Source organism: Crotalus tigris, unplaced genomic scaffold (assembly GCF_016545835.1).
Source record: "Crotalus tigris isolate CLP2741 ecotype Arizona unplaced genomic scaffold, ASM1654583v1 scf7180000019116.999743, whole genome shotgun sequence".
NCBI lineage: Eukaryota > Metazoa > Chordata > Lepidosauria > Squamata > Viperidae > Crotalus > Crotalus tigris.
The window spans coordinates 242379-267120 of NW_024097382.1; the positions used below are offsets into that span (position 1 = coordinate 242379).

At 35.4% G+C, this 24742-nt stretch overlaps 1 protein-coding gene across 12 annotated transcripts in view; it reads right to left on the reverse strand.

Annotated features, from left to right (window-relative positions):
- The window catches only part of MCF2L (MCF.2 cell line derived transforming sequence like), a 114207-nt gene that overhangs the window by 18046 nt on the left and 71419 nt on the right, over positions 1-24742 (reverse strand). For 11 of the 12 annotated variants that reach the window (XR_005558678.1, XM_039359720.1, XM_039359721.1 and 8 more), the window contains 15 exons: positions 24380-24496; positions 15857-16006; positions 15076-15200; positions 10099-10213; positions 9039-9158; positions 8744-8935; positions 7546-7737; positions 6755-6914; positions 6557-6633; positions 5898-5974; positions 5416-5482; positions 3934-4049; positions 1709-1778; positions 333-425; positions 149-241 (listed from right to left, as the gene is read on the reverse strand). Coding sequence is in view for 11 of the 12 variants with exons in the window: in XM_039359720.1 (XP_039215654.1) it covers positions 149-241; positions 333-425; positions 1709-1778; positions 3934-4049; positions 5416-5482; positions 5898-5974; positions 6557-6633; positions 6755-6914; positions 7546-7737; positions 8744-8935; positions 9039-9158; positions 10099-10213; positions 15076-15200; positions 15857-16006; positions 24380-24496 (1764 nt within the window). In the remaining variant the exon portion in view is untranslated. The remainder of the gene's footprint in view (positions 1-148; positions 242-332; positions 426-1708; positions 1779-3933; positions 4050-5415; positions 5483-5897; positions 5975-6556; positions 6634-6754; positions 6915-7545; positions 7738-8743; positions 8936-9038; positions 9159-10098; positions 10214-15075; positions 15201-15856; positions 16007-24379; positions 24497-24742) is intronic. The other variant, XM_039359725.1, reaches the window with a different exon arrangement.

Sequence of the window (24742 nt, forward strand, 5' to 3'; positions counted from 1 at the left end):
TGAAGTGTGCCACAAATGTGACTGCCTGCATTTCCCCTGGTATCTACTAGATTTCTGTTTTTTGTCCCACCTGATTTCAATTAATCAATCAACCAACCAACCAACCAACCAACCAACCAACCAACCAACGACATAGCTGAATTCCTACCTTTAGCAACAATTGATATTTGGTTATTCTTTGAACAGGCTTTAGTAAATAGGAATCCAAACTCAACTTGTGATCAAGTTTTCGTTGACACTCCTACAAAAAATAAAAGACAGACAATAACTTCTTCCCCACAAGGTCATAATCGACTAAGCAATATGGTCCCAAGTACATAAAAAAAAAATACCTGGAAAAATGCTGAATCTGAACACTGTCTCCAAAGGCTTTCTGATCGAGGTTTATTTTGACAATATTTTTCATAAATTTTGAAGTCTTTCATCTTAATTTTAAAAAACAGAACCATAAATTAAACAATGAAGCATCCATTTGGTAGTTACATCTATAATAATGATCTTACCGAAAGACCATATTCTTCTATCTAGAGATATTGGCAGAGAGTACTGATGCATCTCAAAAACATTTTTCCTGTTCATATTTCTGCTATTATTTTTCCTTTATAGGAAAATCTGTAGTATACATTTACATAAATCAAGGAAAATAATGAGACATTAAGTGGGTACTTTGCTATTTCAAAGGAACTAGCAGCAACTCATAGACTGTTTTCTAAATATACACACACTTCAATGATTGATTAGATGTGGCAAACCAATTGACATAGCAAATTACTTCAAAGTAATGCTATCTCTTTTTAGGGATAATAATATGAGCAATGGGGGATTAGTTGGATATACAAGTCCCATATCCAATACCCCGATGTGTCTGTTACAGTGATCATCATTTATTTAGTGTAGTATTTCTCAACATATGCAATTTTTTAAAGATTTGTGGACTTCAAATCCTAGAATTCTCCAGCCAGCCATACTGTCTAGGGAATTCTGAGATTTGAAATCCACATATTTTAACATTGCTGGTGTTGAGAAACACTAATTTAGTGTAAAGATCAAGATCTGTATAGACCACTATATGAGAATGGTGGGAGAGTGGCTTAACTTTGCACCCAAATTTCTTTCTTTATATGCAAATGTAACCTTGCATTGATGATTAAAATTTTTCTTACTTCTGGAGTATTATGGCACTAGTACAGCTGATCTGTAATTAGGCACTTCATATATTCAAAGCATTACATGAAATGGGAAGCTGGTTGTTACATGGTCAAAGTATCTGTTCATCTATCTGAGACTCATCAGGCTCTTCTGAATGAACCTGAGATCTCTTCCTTCTCCTCTTTCCATTTCCTTCTCCTTCTCCTCCTGCAACTGTTGTATAATTCACCTTCTGAATACAAATCCTAGCAGGGTTTTTTTTTTTTTTTACAAATAATACCAGCAATAACAATTTCTGGAATTTTCCCCACAGGTTATCTGTAATAGCATTAAGGGAGAAGACTTATAAAATGTTGATGCATATAACAGGGATACCTTGGTGGCATTTCTCTGCTGTTCTCAACCAACACTGAAAATCAGTATTATTGGGGATGATGGAAATGCCAATCAGAACTCAGTGAGTCCCAAGGATATACATTTTTGGATCTTGAAAGAATACCGAGAAAGAGCAATTTAGTAACAAATGTTGATTCCAAGTGACCTAAAACCTAACACTTACCCGTTCAAGGAAACAACGTCCTATTAGTTGAGGGTAGTCTATATAATCTTCTATTTCTCTCAAGAATATTCTATCAAAAATAATAATTGTATTTTATTGATGTGATGAAATAATGTAACATACCTACATGTGCCCACATGTATTCTATTCTAAATTTACATGCACATTCTAATACATTTCAGGAGCACGAATCTATAATGGCTGCATGTGCATAAGCAAAATTTACTATTTGCATTAAAAATAAAACAGTTTAGCCTTACACTATATAAGTTACCAGATAAAATTGATGATGCTGGAAAAAATTCATTTACATAACATTATTGATATGTACGGTCATAACAGTGAGCAGTCTTCTCCAATATGAGGCTGAATTTACAGTTTCTAATAAATCTTACTTTCATTGCCAACTCATTTAGTCAATATCAGGTTTTGAGCCATATAAGCAGTCTCTATCTTGACTTATATCTGACTATATGTAAGAACAATTGGAAAAGGAAAAAAATAAGAGGAAAGACAATGAGACTGAAATATATACATGCACATGTGCATTTTATATAAAACATAGTCTGAAAGACTTTGAAAAATGATTCTACATAAATATTAATTTCAAATAAAATCTTAACCACATTCAAATGTTTATAGATAAGTATTTAGAATATAAAAAACAACACTGAGATTTTGTTTTGGTTATAGTAAGCAGCTAAAAGATTGCCAGTAATTTTTGGAAATGAATCAATTAGCATGAGAAAAAATTCTTCCAGGTAATTTACCAGCAGATGACTTGTTATTTCGATATCTAAGCATAATTCTAAAATTGTTGCTTTAAATTAAGTTCATACAATTTGTTTTGCTTTAACATAGAATCCACATGATACACACAGACAACAGTTCAAGTAGGTAGTAGTGTAAAGTCAGAACTTCATGAAAGATATAAAAGGACAAGAGCAATAATTGTACTTAATTATTTCCAGTAAATCACAATTTCTAGCTTATTCATTAACAGTGAATAACAGAATCAGCAACCATTTTTTAATTGGAGCAGTTATATCACATAAAGGTGCATTTCTACAGTTTGGCCACTGGGTGGACTTTGAGTCATGTGGGCTCTAAATGAGGAGTAATGTTTAAAAGTTTTAAAAAAGCAGATGCCCAATTCTGAAATCAGAAACCATCTCTTCCTCTTTGCTTAGACCCCTCCCCCTCTATTCCAATCCACATAAAAAAACAACACGCATAATTCTGTCTCCCTAGCATCATATTCATTGAGAAAGTTACCAGGCTCATATTGCCAATAATAAAATGGCATTTATTTTATTCAAAGAGTTCCTCAATCTCAACAACTTTAAGATGTGTGGACTTCTGGATTATGCTGATTGGAAAATTCTGAGAGTTGAAGTTCACACATCTTAAAAGTTGTTGAGGCTGAGAAACATTACTGTACTCTACTGAGAAACACAGTTTGCAATACCTGTATGAATCCTTATAATATCACAAAATTAAGGTTGGGATTTTAGAGACCATCTATCTCAGCCTCTTGCACAGTGCAAGATCCACTGGAGTTATCTCTGACAGATGACTATCCAGCCTCTATTTGACCAGCACAAGAGAATTCAGCATTTCATGTGATATCTTGTTCCAGTGGTTGATAGCTTGTATAATCAATAACTCCCTCCTGGCAGCTAATAGTACATATATTTAAATTTGCACACAAAATGCATGATTCTTTGTTGCCCTATTCAAAATACAGTAAAACTATTACTTCTGGTCCTGTCTTATGGGCAGCAGAGCTCAATAAAGAATCATGCATTTTGTGTGTATATTACAGTAGATGTATACATGCATGTGTGAACTCCATGGGAATCTTAACAACATGGATTATGAGGAATCCCTATTCAAGAAAGAGAAATTAAATTTATTATAAATGAAAATTTTATGAAAAAAATAAGCAGGAGTTTTATGGAAAGAACTTATGCCATCACTGTTAAGTTTTGTTTGTCAGATTATTATGAATATCAAAATTCCTAATACAGCCTCTCTTTGACACCCTGGTTTTCATCCTATGTTGGACTACAGTCTCATTGTCCTTGGCCATTATGGCACACTAGAGGGTATCATCTGGGAATATGGTGTTCTACTTGTGTTAAACAATGGGACATTTCCTTTGTTATTATTTTTAATGCCCTATTTATATTGCCAGAAAGCTTGCATGAGATATAAATCCCAACCTGTTGTGAAAGTGATAGATTTCTTCCATATTTCCAAACAATACATCTTTCTTATTTTGTAGCCCAGCTGAAATGAGATGTGCCATTAAGGGGTTGTCCATTTCTGCTGCATAGCCCTGTAATACAAAAGGGAAGCAGATTCATTGCTTCCACTGATTTCCCTTTAAGTGTCTTCTATTTTCAACAATTGCAGCCTGCTCACTGCTGATAAACATATTTCAATATTAATCTGCTCAGGCTTTCAATACAGAGTTTACATATCTTAACAGTATTATATAATTTAGTTATAATCTATGAACATTTAATTTAGAAAAATAGTTAACATGAACAAATTTTGTAAATAATCAACATGTGTTTTGAGCTGTTTATTACATGTACTGTAAGTCAGAACTATTTATAGCCACATATACAGCTGATAATTTGAATGTTTTGACTCCAGAGTTGATCACAAAGTCTGCAGGTTCTCACAGAATAACCTTTCAAGGCAATTGTTCTTTCTTCTTCCTTCCTGACCCAAGTTCCTGTTTATGGCTTCTGCTCTAGGCAACAAGACCAAATCTATTATTTAGCACACCAGGAAAGACGCAGAAACCTGTTCTTTAAACACTCATTAGGCTAGAGAAGATTCTGCTCTTAGTTGATGTATCCAAAACAGCTGGCTTTGAAAGGGAAGTAATACAAAGTGGTTGTATTTGGTTCTGGGGAACTTCTCTCAAGGGAGAATACATACTTAGAAAAGGAAGAAGCTGCAATGACATTCTAATTCTCTCTTCCATGCCCTTATATTTAAGCCATTATATTATAGTCTTTATTTCATCCATCACTAGAAACAAGAGCAGCAAAAAAGGGGATTGTCTTAATCTTAATGGAAACCAAACGAATATAAGGTCCGTGTCTTTGATTTTCAGTTTCTCTTGCCTTCAGTAAAAATAACTTTACGTTAAAATAGGGGGATCAGAATATATTTACAACGGGCTGGATGGTTGTGAATCAAGCCAGAAAAAAGGAAGCTTTTCAGCTTTTTGACTTGGTTCTCCTTGACTTCAGCGATAGTGGTGGAGAAAATATTAACAGAAGCTGAAGCTGTTACTTTTTTAGTCACAGAACATCTGGCTTCACAGCATTCATATATTGCACCTAGCTATATTAAGTTTCTTAGTTTATTTCCTCAGCAAATTTTAATTAGGAAAAAAAAACACAGATTAAGATGACTTGTGAACTCAGTGGACCATCTCTTTTAAAGTGAGCAGTGCCCAGCAGTATTCACTTTAAAAAAAGGCTCCAATTTCCAAAAGTCAAATTTTTCTAGAAGACGGCTGATATTTTTTTTAGAACATTTATGTTCTGTAAAGTAACATTTTTGTCCCACAAATATTTGACTCCATGTAGTACCTATGTAAATAATCCACATCATTTTCTACATTACAGGTCAATTAAGGAATCATTTGAAATAAACCATTGGCAAGGATTTAAAAAATGTACCTCAAGAACACAGAGAAGTTCCTCCACATAAGCTCGTTCAGTTTCAAGAAGTTCATTCATTACATGTCTATCAACATTAAGGAATAAATGAATTATTAAATGGTTTCAGATTTCAAAGCCTTTAAATGTGTAGAATTTTCATCAGTGGAGATCAAGAATTGGTTTTTAATAAAAACTAGCAACTGCAAAACAAATTGGATGGTGTTTCTTAGATCTGATCACAGAGAAATATTTTACCAAAAATTGTTTGCCTTAAGGCAACTAATATGACAGAAAAAGGTTTTGCTGTATCCAAGAGAATGGATACGGAACTATTGTCAAAAAAAAAAAAAAAAGATTAGTGATTAGAACTGAATGACTACTGCTTGATTAACACATTTGAGTTGCCCCTTAATAACTTATACTACCTTTAAATGCATTTGTTTGACATTATTCTGGAAACATTTCTCACATAAGAGTTGCTTGGATAAAAACATACTCACTTGCGTAACACTGCTAGATTTTCTTCATCATCTGTCACAGACACACTTTTAGACTGCTGTATTTCATTTATCTCACTCTAATAAAAACAAGAACAACAACTTGGCATCAAATCTTTAAAGCCAAACCTCTCGTTTCCAAAATGTGTTTGGCTAGAGACAGAAAAGTTTGGTTCACAAATGATGTGACATGCATGCATATGCTAATATATATAGCCTGTCATTTAAAATTAAAGATTATGTACTTATATTGCAAGAAAGTGTCCCAAATGCATTATGCAATTAATCGAGTAGATGAGAACATTAGACAAACTGTATAATATGAACTCATATTAGGCAAAATGCACGTGACACACAATTATTGCTAAGTTCTTCCATGTTAAACAAATATTTATTTTTCAAATCCTGGTATAGGATGCTGGGACACAATTTGGCTGTTCCTGATCTCCAAATCAAGGTCACCTAGCAGATCAAGGAAAAAAAATGTTAATGCAGTCTTTCTCTTGCAGGAAATTCCTTGCTCTACTCCTTACTGTAGCACAAGCAATTGAAAAGTGATATCTAAGCTCTGATGGATCAGGGATCTGATTCAATAGGCTGCTTCATATGCTTAGGGAGAATTTATCATGTCAACTGTCTCTATTTCATTCATACGCTGTTACCTTCATTTTTCTGACGTTCACTCCCCTTATTGCATGGTTATCAGAACTGGATGAATCTTCAAACTCTATGTGAAGGCCTGGTATGTGAAACAGAATCAACCACTGTAACTAGAGCTCATGTCAAGCTAAGCATACTTGCCAGATCAATAATTTTTGTTTTCAACTAAAACACAATACCTTGACTGATTGGTTTCTTACCAGGATAAGGACAAGGTGATTTTAGATATCCCTCTGGTCTAGGTGCCACTGGTTGAACAGGGCGTGTTTGCTTAGCTGCTAGTTTCTTAAGGCTGACTTGCCTCTTTTGAAACATTTCTTCCATACTTTTCTGTTTCTGAAAAACCTTTTTTACATGTTCCTGTAAAAAGAGGAGGCAAAATTCTATGTGGACCATTGAATCCATAAGACATCATTTTAAAAGCTGAATATGGAAAGCGATGCACAAAAATGTGCTCAACATTAAATTGATGCACTATACAAAATACATTTATTAGACCGAATCTAAGCCAGTGAATTATGTCTTCTTAAACAGAGCAGGACTGGGATGGTCTGGAGAATTTGCAGCCATGGTGAAAACTATACTCCTTATGTGACTATAGTGCCTCTGTTAAAATAAGGAGTGTTGATATAAGATAGTGTATTTAAGAGTATCCGTAACATTTATGATTCCCAAATCTCAAAAATATTATATTGCAGTAATTGGGTGTCTTTTCCAGTAAATTAAATGACTTATGGAAATTTAGCAATGACAAATACACTGCCACATTATTTATGTTATGTTAAACATCAATAAGTGAGTTCTTTAACCAAATAGTTAATTTACTTGAAAAGTTACCCACCTAGGCCATTGATGTTATAGTTTATGAAGATTTTGGTTCAGTAAGCTGAACAGACATATTAAGTGATTTCAACTCAAATATTCCAAGTCACTGCTTATATATGTTTTTGTAAAACTGTGATGAAATATTGTTCTGAAATCTTAAGATTACCATTAGTTCCTCAGTGAGGATAACTTCAAATTCTTTGGACAAGTAACTTGGTTCCCTGAGTTTATTATCACCACCCATGTCCAAAAATTGCTCAATTTCCTGCAGAGCTGCTTCTGCTCCATCCTGCGATTGGCATTTGTCTACAGGTTGAGAAGCCAGCAGATAAATTCCATCATCACACCACTTCATGCACTACAAGGGAGCCAAGAAAAACACATCATGAAAATGCTGCATTATACAAATTATTTATGTTATCAAAATTACCAGAATGATTTGAAGAAACCAGGATTTTTTTGATTGTACTATTCAGGCTACTATATTGTGAGGATGAGTGGTAAATGAGCTTGGCTGATCCAGAGACAAAACTGTGAAACTTGGAAATGGTGGAAGAGATGAAATATTTTATCTCCAAAGACAGTTGAATCAAGAAAATATTCTGAAGGTGCGGCCTCAGCCACAATAAGAGCACACACTACTGGCATTTTTAAACACTGCATTGTATTATGTATAATGTTTACCCTAATAGAAACTGTTCAGAAGATGAGACAAAAAATGAGATCAAAGTTTTCTCTCCTCACACAAACAGTCCACAACTGTATGACATGACCACATCCCATATACTGAAAGAAGACATTTTTCTGATTTGTCACAATCTAAATCTAGGCTTCATTAAGATTATACTTTGAAGACTACCTGTAGATTTAAGCTTAATCAGCAAATAAGAGAGAAAATGGAGAGAAAAGACATTAACTAAGTTTAATGCTGACTGGAAACCCCTTATAGACTTTTTGTGTGAAACAAAAAAAATGAATTTATGATCACAGGGTTGTTGTTGTGAGGAAAAGAGGAGGAGGATGATATGTTGGGTATGTTTGCCACCTTGAATTATTTGTAAAAATAATAAAGGTGGGATGGATGGATAGATGGATATATAGATAGCTAGATAGCTATAGTTGAGATTTAGAAAAAAATATAGAAAAAATAAAAGCCATGCTATATTCACAGAGGAAGATGTTAATTTATATTTATAACTGCTGTAAAAGACAATTGGAAGTTACTTCTTTATATTTCCTTTCTTTCATTTCCTTTCTACTTTATTCTAAATATGTCTTCTTTTTAGTTTTTATCTTGTTAAAAATATTAATAAAGTTGTATATAAAAAGTAAGTAAGAAGGGAAGAGGATGAGATTAGGTTTACCTTTTCCAACCGTCTATGTAATTCAAATGAATGGTTCAGGAGAGCCCTTTTTCTATTCACTTCCGAAATAATCATTTCATAATGTTGTCGGAGTTCATTGCACTTGGGAAGAATAGAGTCCACTGCATAATGCTTGTTTTCTATAAACTGGTCTCCTTTAGAAATTAATAGGCTGGCTTTTCCCAAAACTTCCTAAGGAAAATAATATAGCAGAAAATATAAGTTGTAACATTATCTCGTTATAAATATGTCCCACAGAAAAATGTGTCAAAATAAAGAATCCTTATATCTTTACTTGTGTTTTTTCTTCAAAACTGGCAAGATCTTTCAGAAGGTGCTTCACATGTGAACTGTTATTTCCCATTTCCATGAAATGAAATAATTTCTCAGACACACTATCAAGTGCTGTTTTGATCTAAATGAAATAGAATATATCAATTTTTGTAAGTCACAACAGTGTAACACAGCTACAAATCAGACTTTGGATCACAGAAATCAATTAGCGGTCATGATCATAGAAACATATATAAGCAATATTTTTTGAGAAACTTTTATGTTATGGTTCTTTAGAGCAGGGGTGTCAAACTGCCAGCCTGCAGGCCGGATGCATCACGTGGAAGCCACGCCCACCCCATTGCCGGCAATGGAAAAACTGGCCAATACGTTGCACGATGTCACGTTATGTTGCGAGTTTGACATATCTGCTTTAGAGCATACAGAATAACACCATTGGAAGAGACTTGGAGTTCTTCTAGTCCAACCCCCTGTTCAAGCAGGAGACCCTATACCATTTCAGATTGATGGTTGTCCAATCTCCTTCTTAAAAACCTCCAGTGTTGGAGCACCCACAATTTCTGGAGGCAAGTCATTCCACTGATTAATTGTTCTAACTGTCAGGAAATTTCTCATTAGTTCTTGGTTGCCTCTCTCCTTGATTAGTTTCCATCCACTGCTTCTTGTTCTGCTCTCATGTGCCTTAGAGAATAGCTTGACTTTAAAACTTGTCTAGCTTGACTTTAAAAACATGCTATCATGTCACCCCCTAGTTCCTTTTTTTCATTAAACTAGACAAGTTTTTAAATTATTAAGGCACATCAAGTAAGCCAATACTGGTAAACTATAACTATTATGCTTTTAATTTCATTTTATCACTTAAATATTTAAATTACTATTATATGTATATTGTATGTAAATTATTACCATACAATGGTAATCATACAAAGGATGATCAAAAACATCTCTGATGAAATGTATTTTCTAGCACAGAATAATGGAATCTTTTAAATAAATTCCAAATTTTAAATAAAAATACTGCTAATCCAGAATTGTTTTAATTAGATCAACATATCATATACCTCTTTGAAATCCACTTCAAAATATCTAAGTTGTAAGCACTGCTCAAGCTTCTGTTGATGTTTATACCAAAAGTCATCAAAAGCTGCTTCTGTCTCATCTAGTTGAGATAAAAGCCTTAAAAGACAAAAGACGAAGCAGTTTTATATCATGTATTCCCCAATTGAAGATGGGATAAGGGAAATGAGAAATACCAAGAAGGGAAAGGATATGAAACTGTTAGAAAAAAATCACAGCACTGAAAAATACAGTCATTATCAAATGAAAATCTAATGTACTGGAAAAATTGGTGGAAAAGGCAGATTGATAGAAAGACGGTGTGTGTGTGTCAGGAGGACTGATAACAGATTGCTAGTATGGGTATGGTATGGGATGCAGGTAAAGCATTTATGCGCGGTGTTTTGATAAAAATGAATAATTTTTATAAGCGAAATCAGATTCAGAAACGTAGAGAACTTGAAGATGAAATTAAATTAAAAGAAAGGGCTTTGATTCTAAATCCTTCTGATGAAAGTACTAAAGAATCTGTAAAGTTATTAAGGTCACAATTTAATATGTTGATAGCAGATCAAGCTGCAACCAACTTATTATTTATGAAACAAAATACATTTTGTAATGCTAATAAGCCGGGGAGATGGTTGGCTTATCAATTAAGAAAGAAACAGAGACAGAGAATAATAGAGAAAATAAATTACAAGGGTAAACTAGTTTCTCAGAAGGAATTAATTAAAAAATCTTTTTTGGATTATTATCAAAACTTATATAAATCTACTAATGTACAATTGTTAGATATAAATAAATATTTAGCTGAGGCAAGTTTTCCTAAACTGACTGAGGATCAGAAATATGAAATTAATGGCTTAATTACTAAGGAGGAAATTGCCTCAGCAATTCAACAATTGAAATTAGGGAAAGCACCGGGTACGGATGGGTTAACAGCTGTTTATTATAAAGCTTTAATGGAGGAGATGATCCAACCATTAAATGATCTTTTTAATGGTATCTTACAGGGTTTAGAGATTCCTCCTTCATGGCGTAGTGCCTTTATATCATTGATTCCAAAGGAGGATCAAGATCTTACTTTACCAAAAAATTATAGGCCTATATCTCTTTTAAACGTGGATTATAAGATATTTGTAAAAATTTTGGTAAATAGGCTTATGAGGGTGGTGCATCATCTTGTGCATAAAGATCAATCAGGGTTTATAACAGGAAGGTATATGAAAAACAATGTTAGACAAATTATTAATTTATTAGAATACTTAGATAAGAACAACCAAGTTCCTGCAGGGCTCATATTTTTAGATGCTGAAAAAGCATTTGACCAATTGAATTGGCATTTTATGCTAAGAGTAATGGAAGAAATGAATTTTGGTGAAAATATATTACAAGCCCTTAAGGTAATATATCAAAAACAAACAGCACAACTTATTGTTAATGGAGGTTTGTCGGAGGTTTTCACAATAGAGAAAGGTACTAGACAGGGGTGTCCTTTATCGCCATTGTTGTTTGTTTTAACATTGGAAATATTATTGATCAAAATTCGAGAGTCTCAGGAAATTAAAGGAATAATGTTAATAAAAAAGAATATAAGTTAAGAGCTTTTGCGGATGACTTGGTTGTTACTTTGTCGCAACCTGATTATTCTGTAGTAAACTTATTACAGTTGATTCATCATTATGGCTTGGTCTCGGGTTTCAAGATTAATGTAAATAAGACCAAAATTTTACCTAAAAATATGTCTAGTCAGGAGAAGCAGATTTTGACTAACCTGACGGGTTTTGAGATTGTTAATAAGGTAAAATATTTGGGGGTGATGTTGTCTGTTTCTAATGTAAAATTATTTAAAAATAATTATGAAAGGTTGTGGGTCAGGGTACAGAACGACTTGAAGAACTGGGAAAAGTTGCAATTATCCCTCATGGGAAGAATTGCAGTGATAAAAATGAATATCTTACCCAAGTTTCTTTTTCTGTTTCAAATGTTACCAATTTTGAAAAATGAGATTAATTTAAATGAGTGGCAGAAGGGTCTTAATAAATTTATCTGGGCAGGGAAAAAGCCAAGGGTTAAGTTTAAAATTATGCAAGACTTCCGTGAGAGGGGTGGACTTAAGGTACCAAATTTGAAATTATATTATGATGCGGTGGTTTTAACACTAATCAGTGATTGGGTAAATTTGACAAATTCTGAGATACTTTATCTAGAGGGATGGGATTTACTTTATGGGTGGCATGCCTATTTAACATTCAATAAAAAAATGGACTTGGGCTTTTAAATCTCATATCTTAAGAATTTCTTTACTTAGGATTTGGAGAAAATATTATAAAAGTGATTTCAAAGTACCATTATGGGCTATACCTTGGCATGCGATAGAAGCAATAAAAAGAGGGGTTAAAATGGATATGATGTCTTACAGACAGTTACTTAAATGGGATGGACAAAACTGGCAATTAAAATCACGGGAAGAGTTAGCACAAGAAAACTTTATTTATTCTTGGTTCCAATATAGGCAATTACTAGACAGATGGAAGATGGATTGTAAGGTGGGTTTTCTTAGAGAAGATGAAAATCTTATTAAGCAAGTGAAGGATTCAAGACAAACCCACATTAAGAGAATTTATGCGGTTTTAGTTGAATTGGATTCAGAAACGGAACTAATTAAAGACTGTATGATTAGATGGGCGCAGAATTTTGGTGAGCCAGTCTCATTCGACACCTGGGAAAATATTTGGGTGAGAAATGTCAAATTTACACAAGCACAGAACTTAAGGGAGAATTTTTATAAAATGTTTTATAGATGGCACCTTGATCCACAAAAAATGTCTTATATGTACCCTGACGTGCAACCCAAATGTTGGAGATGTGGTTATAAGGAGGCTTCCTATTATCATATTTGGTGGTCATGCAGAGAGATAAAAGCATTTTGGATCAAAATATGGTGGAATATCCAGAGAATTTTTAGAAGGAGGGTAAAATTTACTCCGCAATTATTTTTGTTAGGTATTGTTACAGATTGTGATACAAAGGAGGTTGTATTGATGTTAAATTTGATTACAGCCGCTAGGCTGTTAGTAGGACAATATTGGAAGAAGGAATCTTTGCCTACATTGCAGGAATGGTTTCTTAAAGTAGCTTATCTGGCGGAAATGGCAAAGATTTCGGCTTTCTTAAAGCAACAAACGCAAGAGAAGTTTTTTGCTGTTTGGGATAAATGGATAAAATTTATACAATTTAGATTGGGTATACAAAAATATTATATAGTTTTTTCATAAGTTTTATTTTCATATATATTATAGATAATCTTTTTATATATATAAATATAAAGTTCTTAATTTAATTTTTATTTTTATTTCTTAAGCCTATATTCTGCTCTGGGAAGCTCAGGGGGGGGGGAAGGGAGGGTTTTTTTTGGGGGGGGGAGGGGTGGGGGATGGGGGTTTTTTCTTATATATGTATTGTTTAGTTTTATTTTTTTGTATATGTTGTCTCTTGTTTTGTATTCTTTTTTCTTTTTTGTAAAATTCATAAAACTTTTAATAAAAAAAAACAAAAACAAAACAAAACAAAAAACAGATTGCTAGAACAGGGCTTTTCAACCTTTTCACCCATTGTACCACTTTTAGGACATGGCAACATCCGAGTACCACCAGCAAGATGTCAAAAACTTGACCAAAAAAAAGGAAAAAAGTGATAAAGTACAGGTAATTCTTGACTTGCAACAGTTCGCTTAGTGACTGTTCGAAGTTACAATGGCACTGAAAAAAGTGCTCCCCAAGCTACAGCCGAGCAAGACACCTGACTGCCTGGCAGCGTTCTTCCTCCTGTCCTGAGGTTTTCATTGTTGTGAGCATTTCTGTTGAGGATTGGCAGCAGGGGTGGGGTGGGGGGGGGTGTTTGGTTTTTATTCCCTCCATCTGCTGAGTGGTTTCAGCAGGTTTTGGTCACTTCACATGACCCTGGGACACTGACCGTCATAAATATGAATCAGTTGCCAAGCATCTGAATGTAAATCACAAGACCCTGGAGATGCTGCAACATTCCAGCTTATTGCTGCTTCCTCAGGGATCAGCAGAAGCACCAGGATCAGCGCTGAGTTCCAGATGGAGCCTGGCACTGATCCTGGCACTTCCACTGAACCCTGACAGCCCCGAAGAAGCACTGATCAGCTGGAAAGCGGCACTGATCCTGGCACTTCCTCTGAGTCCTGACAGCCCTGCAGCTCCAGCCATCTCTCTCAGGCTTGTGCGGTGCTGCCACCGGTTCAGCTCATTCCCCTCCCCCATTTTCTAGGATGAGCGCGTACCACCTGCCAGGTGCCAATGTACCACAGGTGGTACCCGTACCACTGGTTGAAAAGCCCTGTGCTAGAAAACTGAGGGGCACAGAGGCTTGAAATATACTTTTAGGAACATACAAAATAATGGATGTATTTAATTTGCGTGGGAAGGCATGAGGCTTCTAAAAATCAAAAAGGGAGATAAAAAGCTTGGTCCTCTATTTCTTTTCCAAGTCTAATATATTAGAAGTAAAAAATTTGATATTCCATGCAAACAAACAACAAGCATGTTAAACCACATGTAATGTTATAATCTAGTTTAGCCTCTCCCAACCTGGACTCTCTTCCAAATATATGGACTTCAAATCCCAGAATTCCCAAACCAAATTTGGGACAGTTGAGGTTTACACTGGTTGGGGAAAAGTGGTTTAATTAATTGCTTGTCTGACTCAATCTAAGCAATTTATTATACCCACGTTCGTGTGTGTGTGTGTGTGTGTGTGTATAACCCTTTATTTTGCCTGATATTCTCTCATTCTCATTCTTTTGCTGAGAGAGATAACATAACTTGCCAGATGGCACTGGCAAGGTGAATATTGGACCTTCACAAAAGTATTAAAATATTACTATCAGGAAGATTTTGGAAACAGAAAAACAGGAATACAATGAAAATATATATTAAATACTAGATTTATCTCACCTTTCTACAGTAATTTGATTTTCTATTTGATCTGGATTCAGTTTGTATTCTGGATTTTCAAGGACTGGTTTTCGAATATCGTGGAGAATATCATGACCTTGCCTTAAAGCTATTTTCAAATCTTCCTATAGAAAAGTTGAAGAGTATATAGTTAGGCTTTGTTGCATAAGAATTCAACTTTGAAATGCCATCCCAGGGTTTTGAAACAATACAGTGTAAGCCAAGAATGGGTAACCTGTGGTGTGTGGCAAACTCCAATCTGTGCTTTCAATTTTTTTTTTGACACAGTTGAACAACAGTGTGATTTTACACTGATAGAAAATCAGCACCAATGTATTATGCTGCTCATAGTACATGTGAAATCTAGAGGTGGTATAAAAAGACTTTAATAAATAAATAAACAAATAAACAAACAAATCTAAAAAATTACAAAACCTAATTGTGTGTGTTTGTGTGCACAAATCCAAAAAGCTTATTCTAACATTATAAGGCAAAAATAAATGTTAAATAGTCCACTTGTTATAGATAAAAATCATGTCACAGGAATTGCTTTGCCATATTTATAATCATCTGCATTTCGAGATTTTATTACTGTTTTAGCCATATTTAAAACTTTAGTTCCATGGAAAATGTGAAGGATCATAAAATTTACTGGCACTGATTTAAAGGGAGGATATCACACAACATTCAAATGAAACATTTGTAAAGGAAAATAAAACTAAACACCAATTAATGGGCTAACTCAATAAAATTATCTTATGTAACAACTGCTCTAACATACCTTCAGTTTGTCTCTCCTTTCTGTATGTGTTGCAAGGAGGTAGCTGGTGGCCTGAGCATCATTTGGTAGCTCTGTTTCTGCAAGCTCATTCCCAAAGGATTGAAGTGTTTGAGCTGTCTCCTTAACCATTTGAGCAAAGCTCTCTATAGCCTTATGAATTACAAATACATAACACACATACATTGGACACGGAAGAGATGTATTTATATATTTTGTTTTAAATATAAATATATCAATAGGCATAAATACAATTATCTGTGGTGGTCCTTGCAGACATTTCATTACTCAACTAGGCAGCATCAACCATGCAAGTGAGCATGGGGTTTACTCCTTGTTTATATACAGTAGCTTGCTTTGCCAGTTTTGGTGAGCTTGATGTTTTTTGAGAGTTCCAAGACTCCATAGTTCAAACCCCAGCTAAATATATTCTAGTAAAAATTATCTCCACTATTAACTCCTTAACAAATATATCCTTAAACTTTTAAAGTATACTTATGATATTAAATATTTTTTAAATGTTTTAGTTATATTCATGCAAAGTGCACAAAGAAAGCAAGCCACAATAAGCCAAAGAAAAGACACAATGAAAGAAATGGAAATATAGCTAAATTATACTAAACCAACTCCTCTGCACCTGTTTATTTTTGAAAAATAGATGTGCATCTACATGACCAGATACCACTTCATACACTCCCTTTTATTTTTTTAAAGTCCTCATCTCATACTATACTTCTTCAGGGTTTCTATCCAACCACAACATTCTCATCTATTCCTTCTTCTTCCATGCATTTGTTCTGCAACTGAATAATTCCACCTGAGATTAAAGCACCTCAATGTATTTTTTTCAGTGGTTCTCAACCTTTTCTTCACCATGGACTGCATTTAAATATCTTCTGTGGCCATGGACTAAGGCTACGGACCCTCAAGATTTAACTCAGGATTTAAATCATAACATTTCTTCATGGACCCCCTGTGATGACATTGCAGCCCGCCAGGGTTCGTGGACCACAGGTTTGGAACCACTAATATAGATCCCTTCTGATTTTTTTGTAGAGAGTTCAACACCCTATCCCTTCAACACCCTATCCCTTCTTATTTCACCATACACAATTAAGAACCCTATCTGCACTTCCATCAACTTATGCTTATATATCTTCTCATATACTTAAATGTCAATTCTGTTGGCCATTTTCATCTCTTTTGACAAATATATTTCCAGAATTTGTTTCAGCCCATTATTTCAGGTGCTACTTTTATAATACTTTGTCTAGCAGTACTCACTTGAGTTTCATCTCAAACCATTTCATTACTTTTATTTCTCATTATGCTGGAAAGTCCTCTTAAAAAGCTTTTTTTAAAAAATGTCCAGCAAAATCTCTTGGAATTTCTATGCTTCTTTTAATGGCTTTCCTCTTTTTAACCACATTCTTTGCAGCTATATTTTTATCTACACATATAGATAATATTTTTTACCAAACATCCTTTCAAACCCTTCTCCGCACATTTCATGGTACTCTGCAATTTAATTTTTTTTATTTCTTTGCAATCAAACTACATTTCCTATTTCCTTAGGTCTCCTTTGCCTTCATTCTATTGGGAAAACAACCTCTGTTCTAACACTTTTTCATACAGGGCTTACTCTTTCTCTTTCTGCAGTTGTTGTACATTCACTCCAGCATTTTTCACTTTTCTATCATGCTCATTTCCCCGTAAAGTTCCATTCCACTCTATATGGGACTATAGATAGTCATCAGCTTATGACCAGTCAGTTAGTGACTGTTCAAAGTTACAATCCTCCAAAAAGTACTTAGGACCTGAATTTATGATGATTGCCTCTGCGGTCATGTGATCACATTTTTGGGCACTTACAACCAGCTTGCATTTATGGCCATCTGCAGTGTCCTAAGCAATTTATAATTTACTTATTTATTTATTGTTGCTGGAAGTCAGCACTTAAGATTTCCAGCAAAAAATGCCGCAGTGTTTGCTTTATGACTGCTGCAAAAAGGTAATAAAGTTGGGCCAGTCACATGGATTCCTCTACTTAAGACCGACATGACATACAACAGAAATTCTAGCTGCCTTACAGTTGTAAACTGAGATCCATTCCATGCAAAGATGGGCATGTTAAAGGACCAAAATGGCAGGGATCTAACAGAGGCAGAAGAGATTAAGAAGAGGTGGCAAAATTATACAGAAGAACTATACAAGAACGAGCTTAGCGTCCCTGATAACCATGATGAGGTGGTCACTGACCTTGAGCCAGACATCCTAGAATGTGAAGTGAAATGGGCCTTAGGAAAGCTGAGCAACAACAAAGCTAGTGGAGGTGACAGTATTCCAGCTGAGCTATTCAAAATCTTAAATGATGATGCAATAAAAGTGCTACACTCAATTTGCCAGAAAATTTGGAAAACTCAACAGTGGCCACAAGATTGGAAAAGGTCAGTTTACATTCCAATTCCAAAGAAAGGCAATGCCAAAGAATGTTCAAACTATCGCACCATTATACTCATTTCAATGCAAGTAAAGTTATGCTTAAAATCCTACAAGCTGGACTCCAGCAACATGTGGATCGAGAACTACCAGAAGTACAGGCAGGATTTCGAAGAGACAGAGGAACTAGAGACCAAATTGCCAACATGTGCTGGATCATGGAAAAAGCTAGGGAGTTCCAGAAAAACATCTACTTCTGCTTCATTGACTATGCTAAAGCCTTTGATTGTGTGGATCACAACAAATTGTGGCAAATTCTTAAAGAGATGGGAGTATCAGACCATCTTATTTGTCTCTTGAGAAACCTATATGTGGGTCAAGAAGCAACAGTGAGAACTGGACACAGAACCACTGATTGGTTCAAAATTGGGAAAGGAGTCTGACAAGGCTGTATTCTGTCACCCTGCCTATTTAACATATGCCGAACACATTATGAGAAAGGCAGGGCTAGATGAATCAAAAGTTGGAATTAAGATTGCTGGGAAAAATATTAACAACCTAAGATATCAGATGATACCACTCTATTGGCAGAAAGTGAAGAGGAACTAAAGAGGCTCTTCATGCAGGTGAAGAAGGAGAGTGCAAAAGTTGGCTTGAAATTTAACATTAAGAAAACCAAGATCATAGCATCCGGCCCGCTCAATTCCTGGCAAATAGATGGGGAAGAAATGGAGGTAGCGACAGATTTTATCTTCCTGGGCTCCAAGATCACCACAGATGGGGATTGCAGCTAAGAAATTAAAAGATACTTGTTCCTAGGGAGGAAAGCTATGGCAAATTTAGACAGCATATTAAAAAGCAGAGACATCACCTGCCAACAAAAGTATGTATACTCAAGGGCATGGTTTTCCCAGTTGCAATGTATGGCTGTGAAAGTTGGACCATAAGAAAGGCTGAGCGCAAAAGAATTGAGGCATTTGAACTATGGTGCTGGAGAAGACTCCTGTTAGTCCCCTGGACTGCAAGGCGATCAAACCGGTTAGTCCTAGAGGATATCAACCCTGACTGCTCTTTAGAAGGCCAGATCCTGAAGTTGAAAACTCAAGTACTTTGGCCACCTAATGAGAAGGAAAGACTCACTGGAGAAGAGCCTAATGCTGGGGAAGATTGAGGGCAATAGAAGAAGGGGACGACAGAGAATGAGGTGGCTGGATGGAGTCACTGAAGCAGTAGGCATGAGCTTAAATGGACTCCAGAAGATGGTAGAGGACAGGGAGGTCTGGAAGAACATTGTCCATCGGGTTGTGATGAGTCGGGCACAACTTCGCAACTAACAACAACATATATATATATATATATATATATATATATATATATATATATATATATACACACACACACACACACACACACACACACACACACACACATATATATAATCTGAGGTTTTCGCGGATGTTTGTATGTAGATCTTTGGTTATTCGGGTTTTTTCCCCGCGTAAAATTGGAAGTATCTTGGCAACGTTTCGATGAAGTCCCATTCGTCATCTTCAGGCTGGTGTTTTCAGCTTCGTCCTTCGAGGAGCAATGTGTGGTCTTAGCTGTTTCTTCCTTTTAACTGCCAGGGTGTGAACTGATTGGGTGGGAGTTTGGCTGTGTTCTGATTGGGTGGAGGTGTGTTCTGATTGGTTAGGAGTTTGGCTGTGCTCTGATTGGATGGAGGATTGGCTGTGCTCTGATTGGATGGGGTGTTGGCTGTGCTCTGATTGGATGGGGGAGTGTTCTGTTTGTGTGGGGGCTTTGTTGTGCTCAGGTTAGTCTGAGTTGCAGGGGGATTTAAGATGGTGGGCTGCCTTGCTATTTTTTGACTTCGCGTTCGTGGTCGTGCCTCTTCTTCATGGTGGATGTCAGTTTGCTTCATGTATGGATTGGAGGGGTTTAAAGTGGCTAATGATGCAGCTGTGGTCTGGCTTCTGGTTTGTGGTCGTGCCTCATCATCAGTGTGGCTTTGGGTTTGCTTTTTGCGGTGGTGACATCCTGTGTTGTTTTAGTGAGTGTGGGTCTGGTGTCATTCTTTGTGTTAGGGAGTCGTTTGTCAATAAGGGCGGGTTTCCAAATGGCTGGTAGGCGGGAGGTATTATTTCGTTTGTTCATGCTGTGTGGGCGCTTTTCTATCTCAATGGCTTCTCTGATTATTCTGTTATTAAAATGTTCAGTTTTGGCGATAGTTCTGGTATTTTTAAAGTCAATTTTATGTCCTGTGGCTTTAAAGTGTTGGACCAGGGAAGATGTTGGTTCCTCTTTTTTGACTGAATTCTTATGTTCTTCAATGCGTGCACTTATTCTTCTGTTGGTTTGTCCGATGTATGTGGTGGGACAAGCGGTGCATGGGATTTCATATACTCCTTGATTTTCTAACTCAATTCTGTCTTTGGGGTTTCTTAGGATGGTGGCTATTTTTCTGTTTGTGCAGAATGCTGTTTTGATGTTGTGTTTATGGAGGATCTTGCTGATTCTGTCTGTGGTGCCTTTTATGTATGGGAGGAGGGCTTTGCCGTTTTCTTGTTCTCTGTCTTGGATTTTAGTGGGGGTATCTTTTTGGATTAGAGCCAAGACACTCATCTCCAGAACAAAACGCTTAGTTGACGAATAACACCTAAAAACCGAACTACACACTCTAATCAATGAACTAACATCCAATGGATTCCAAAGAAATAAGATTACAAACCTAATCCAAAAAGAAATCCCCACTAAAATCCAAGACAGAGAACAAGAAAACGGCAAAGCCCTCCTCCCATGCATAAAAGGCACAGCCAACCCCCCATCCAATCAGAGCACAGCCAAACCCCTAACCAATCAGAACACACCTCCACCCAATCAGAACACAGCCAAGCTCCCACCCAATCAGTTCACAGCCCCACTGGCAGTTAAAAGGAAGAAACAGCTAAGACCACACATTGCTCCTCGAAGCACGAAGCTGAAAACACCAGCCTGAAGATGACGAATGGGACTTCATCGAAACGTTGCCAAGACACTTCCAATTTTACGCGGGAGAAAACCTGAACAACCAAAGACCTACAGATATATATATATATGTATGTATGTATGTATGTATGTATGTATGTGTGTGTGTGTGTGTGTGTGTGTGTGTTTTCTGAGGTTTTCGTGGGTGTTTGTATGTAGGTCTTTGGTTGTTCGGGTTTTCTCCCGCGTAAAATTGGAAGTGTCTTGGCGACGTTTCGACGAAGTCCCATTCGTCATCTTCAGGCTGGTGCTTTCAGCTTCGTGCTTCGAGGAGCAATGTGTGGTCTTAGCTGTTTTTTTTTTTCCTCCTTAGTAATTAATGGTTTAATTACTAAGGAGGAAATCGCCTCAGCAATTCAACAATTGAAATTAGGGAAAGCACCGGGTACGGATGGGTTAACAGCTGTTTATTATAAAGCTTTAATGGAGGAGATGATTCAACCATTAAATGATCTTTTTAATGGTATCTTACAGGGTTTAGAGATTCCTCCTTCATGGCGTAGTGCTTTTATATCATTGATTCCAAAGGAGGATCAAGATCTTACTTTACCAAAAAACTATAGGCCTATATCTCTTTTAAACGTGGATTATAAGATATTTGTAAAAATTTTGGTAAATAGGCTTATGAGGGTGGTGCATCATCTTGTGCATAAAGATCAATCAGGGTTTATAACAGGAAGGTATATGAAAAACAATGTTAGACAAATTATTAACTTATTAGAATACTTAGATAAGAACAACCAAGTTCCTGCAGGGCTCATATTTTTAGATGCTGAAAAAGCATTTGACCAACTGAATTGGCATTTTATGCTAAGAGTAATGGAAGAAATGAATTTTGGTGAAAACATATTACAAGCCCTTAAGGTAATATATCAAAAACAAACAGCACAACTTATTGTTAATGGAGGTTTGTCGGAGGTTTTCACAATAGAGAAAGGTACTAGACAGGGGTGTCCTTTATCGCCATTGTTGTTTGTTTTAACATTGGAAATATTATTGATTAAAATTCGAGAGTCTCAGGAAATTAAAGGAATATATGTTAATAAAAAAGAATATAAGTTGAGAGCTTTTGCGGATGACTTGGTTGTTACTTTGTCGCAACCTGATTATTCTGTAGTAAACTTATTACAGTTGATTCACCATTATGGTTTGGTCTCGGGTTTTAAGATTAATGTAAATAAGACTAAAATTTTACCTAAAAATTTGTCGAGTCAGGAGAAGCAGATTTTGGTTAACTCGACGGGTTTTGAGATTGTTAATAAGGTAAAATATTTGGGGGTGATGCTGTCTGTTTCTAATGCAAAACTATTTAAAAATAATTATGAAAGGTTGTGGGTCGGGGTACAGAAAGACTTGAAGAATTGGGAAAAGCTGCAATTATCCCTCATGGGAAGAATTGCAGTGATAAAAATGAATATTCTACCCAAGTTTCTTTTTTTGTTTCAAATGTTACCAATTTTGAAAAATGAGATTAATTTAAATGAGTGGCAGAAGGGTCTCAATAAATTTATTTGGGCAGGGAAAAAACCAAGGGTTAAGTTCAAAATTATGCAAGACTTCCGTGAGAGGGGCGGACTCAAGGTACCAAATTTGAAATTATATTATGATGCGGTGGTTTTAACATTAATTAGTGACTGGGTAAATTTGACAAATTCTGAGATACTTTATCTAGAGGGATGGGATTTACTTTATGGGTGGCATGCCTATTTAATATTTAATAAAAAAATAGATTGGGCTTTTAAATCTCATATTTTAAGAATTTCTTTACTTAGGATTTGGAGAAAATATTATAAAAGTGATTTTAAAGTACCATTATGGGCTATACCTTGGCATGCGATAGAAGGAATAAAAAGAGGGGTTAAAATGGATATGGTGTCTTACAGACAGTTACTTAAATGGGATGGACAAAACTGGCAATTAAAATCACGGGAAGAATTAGCACAAGAAAATTTTACTTATTCTTGGTTCCAATATAGGCAACTACTAGATAGATGGAAGATGGATTGTAAGGTGGGTTTTCTTAGAGAAGATGAAAATCTTATTAAGCAACTGAGGGATCAAAGACAAACCCACATTAAGAGAATTTATGGGGTTTTAGTTGAATTGGACTCAGAAACGGAACTAATTAAAGATTGTATGATTAGATGGGCGCAGAACTTTGGTGAGCCAGTTTCATTGGACACCTGGGAAACTATTTGGGTGAGAAATGTCAAATTTACTCAAGCACAGAATCTAAGGGAGAATTTTTATAAAATGTTTTATAGATGGCACCTTGATCCACAAAAAATGTCTTACATGTACCCTGACGTGCAACCTAAATGTTGGAGATGTGGTTATAAGGAGGCTTCCTATTATCATATTTGGTGGTCATGTAGAGAGATAAAAGCATTTTGGATCAAAATATGGTGGAATATCCAGAGAATTTTTAGAAGGAGGGTAAAATTTACTCCGCAATTATTTTTGTTAGGTATTGTTACAGATTGTGATACAAAGGAGGTTGTATTGATGTTAAACTTGATCACAGCCGCGAGGCTGTTAATTGGACAATATTGGAAGAAGGAATCTTTGCCTACATTGCAGGAATGGTTTTTTAAAGTAGCTTATCTGGCAGAAATGGCAAAGATTTCGGCTTTCTTAAAGCAACAAACGCAAGAGAAGTTTTTTGCTATCTGGGACAAATGGATAAAATTTATACAATTTAGATTGGGTATACAAAAATATTATATAGCTTTTTCATAAGTTTTATTTTTATATATATTATAGATATCTTTTTTATATATATAAATATAAAGTTTTTAATTTAATTTTTATTTTTTTTTTTATTATTATTATTTCTTAAGCCTATATTCTGCTCTGGGAAGCTCAGGGGGGGGGAAGGGAGGGTTTTTGGGAGGGGTGTGGGGTGGGGGTTTTTTTTATATGTATTGTTTAATTTTTTTTTCTTTTGTATATGTTGTTTTTTGTTCTGTATTGTTCTTGTTTTTTTTTGTAAAATTTATAAAACTTTTAATAAAAAAAAAAAAAAAAAAAAAAAAAAAAAATAGAAAGAGAAAAAAAACTTACAGTGCGCTGTGTAAGCCACCTATTATGGCAATAATCTAGGGAACCCCCAAGATCTTCAGTTAGCTGGGCTATATCAATATAGTTATTTAATTCTGTTAGTGAGCTCAGCATTATGATCTATAAGACAGAAATCACAGCATCAAGTGAATAAAATCAACATTATTTTGGATTTTTGCTTTGGTAGTTTTGGCAAATTTGTAGTCATGAAACTAAACAATAATATTCAATGAAACGTGATTTATCAGATAAAGGAGAATTTCACTATGATAACAGCATATAAAGTATCTCCTTCAATCAAAGCTCAAAACCATTATGAATAATGTTGGTAACATTCGTAAACTTAATAACTAGGAAAGGTTTGAT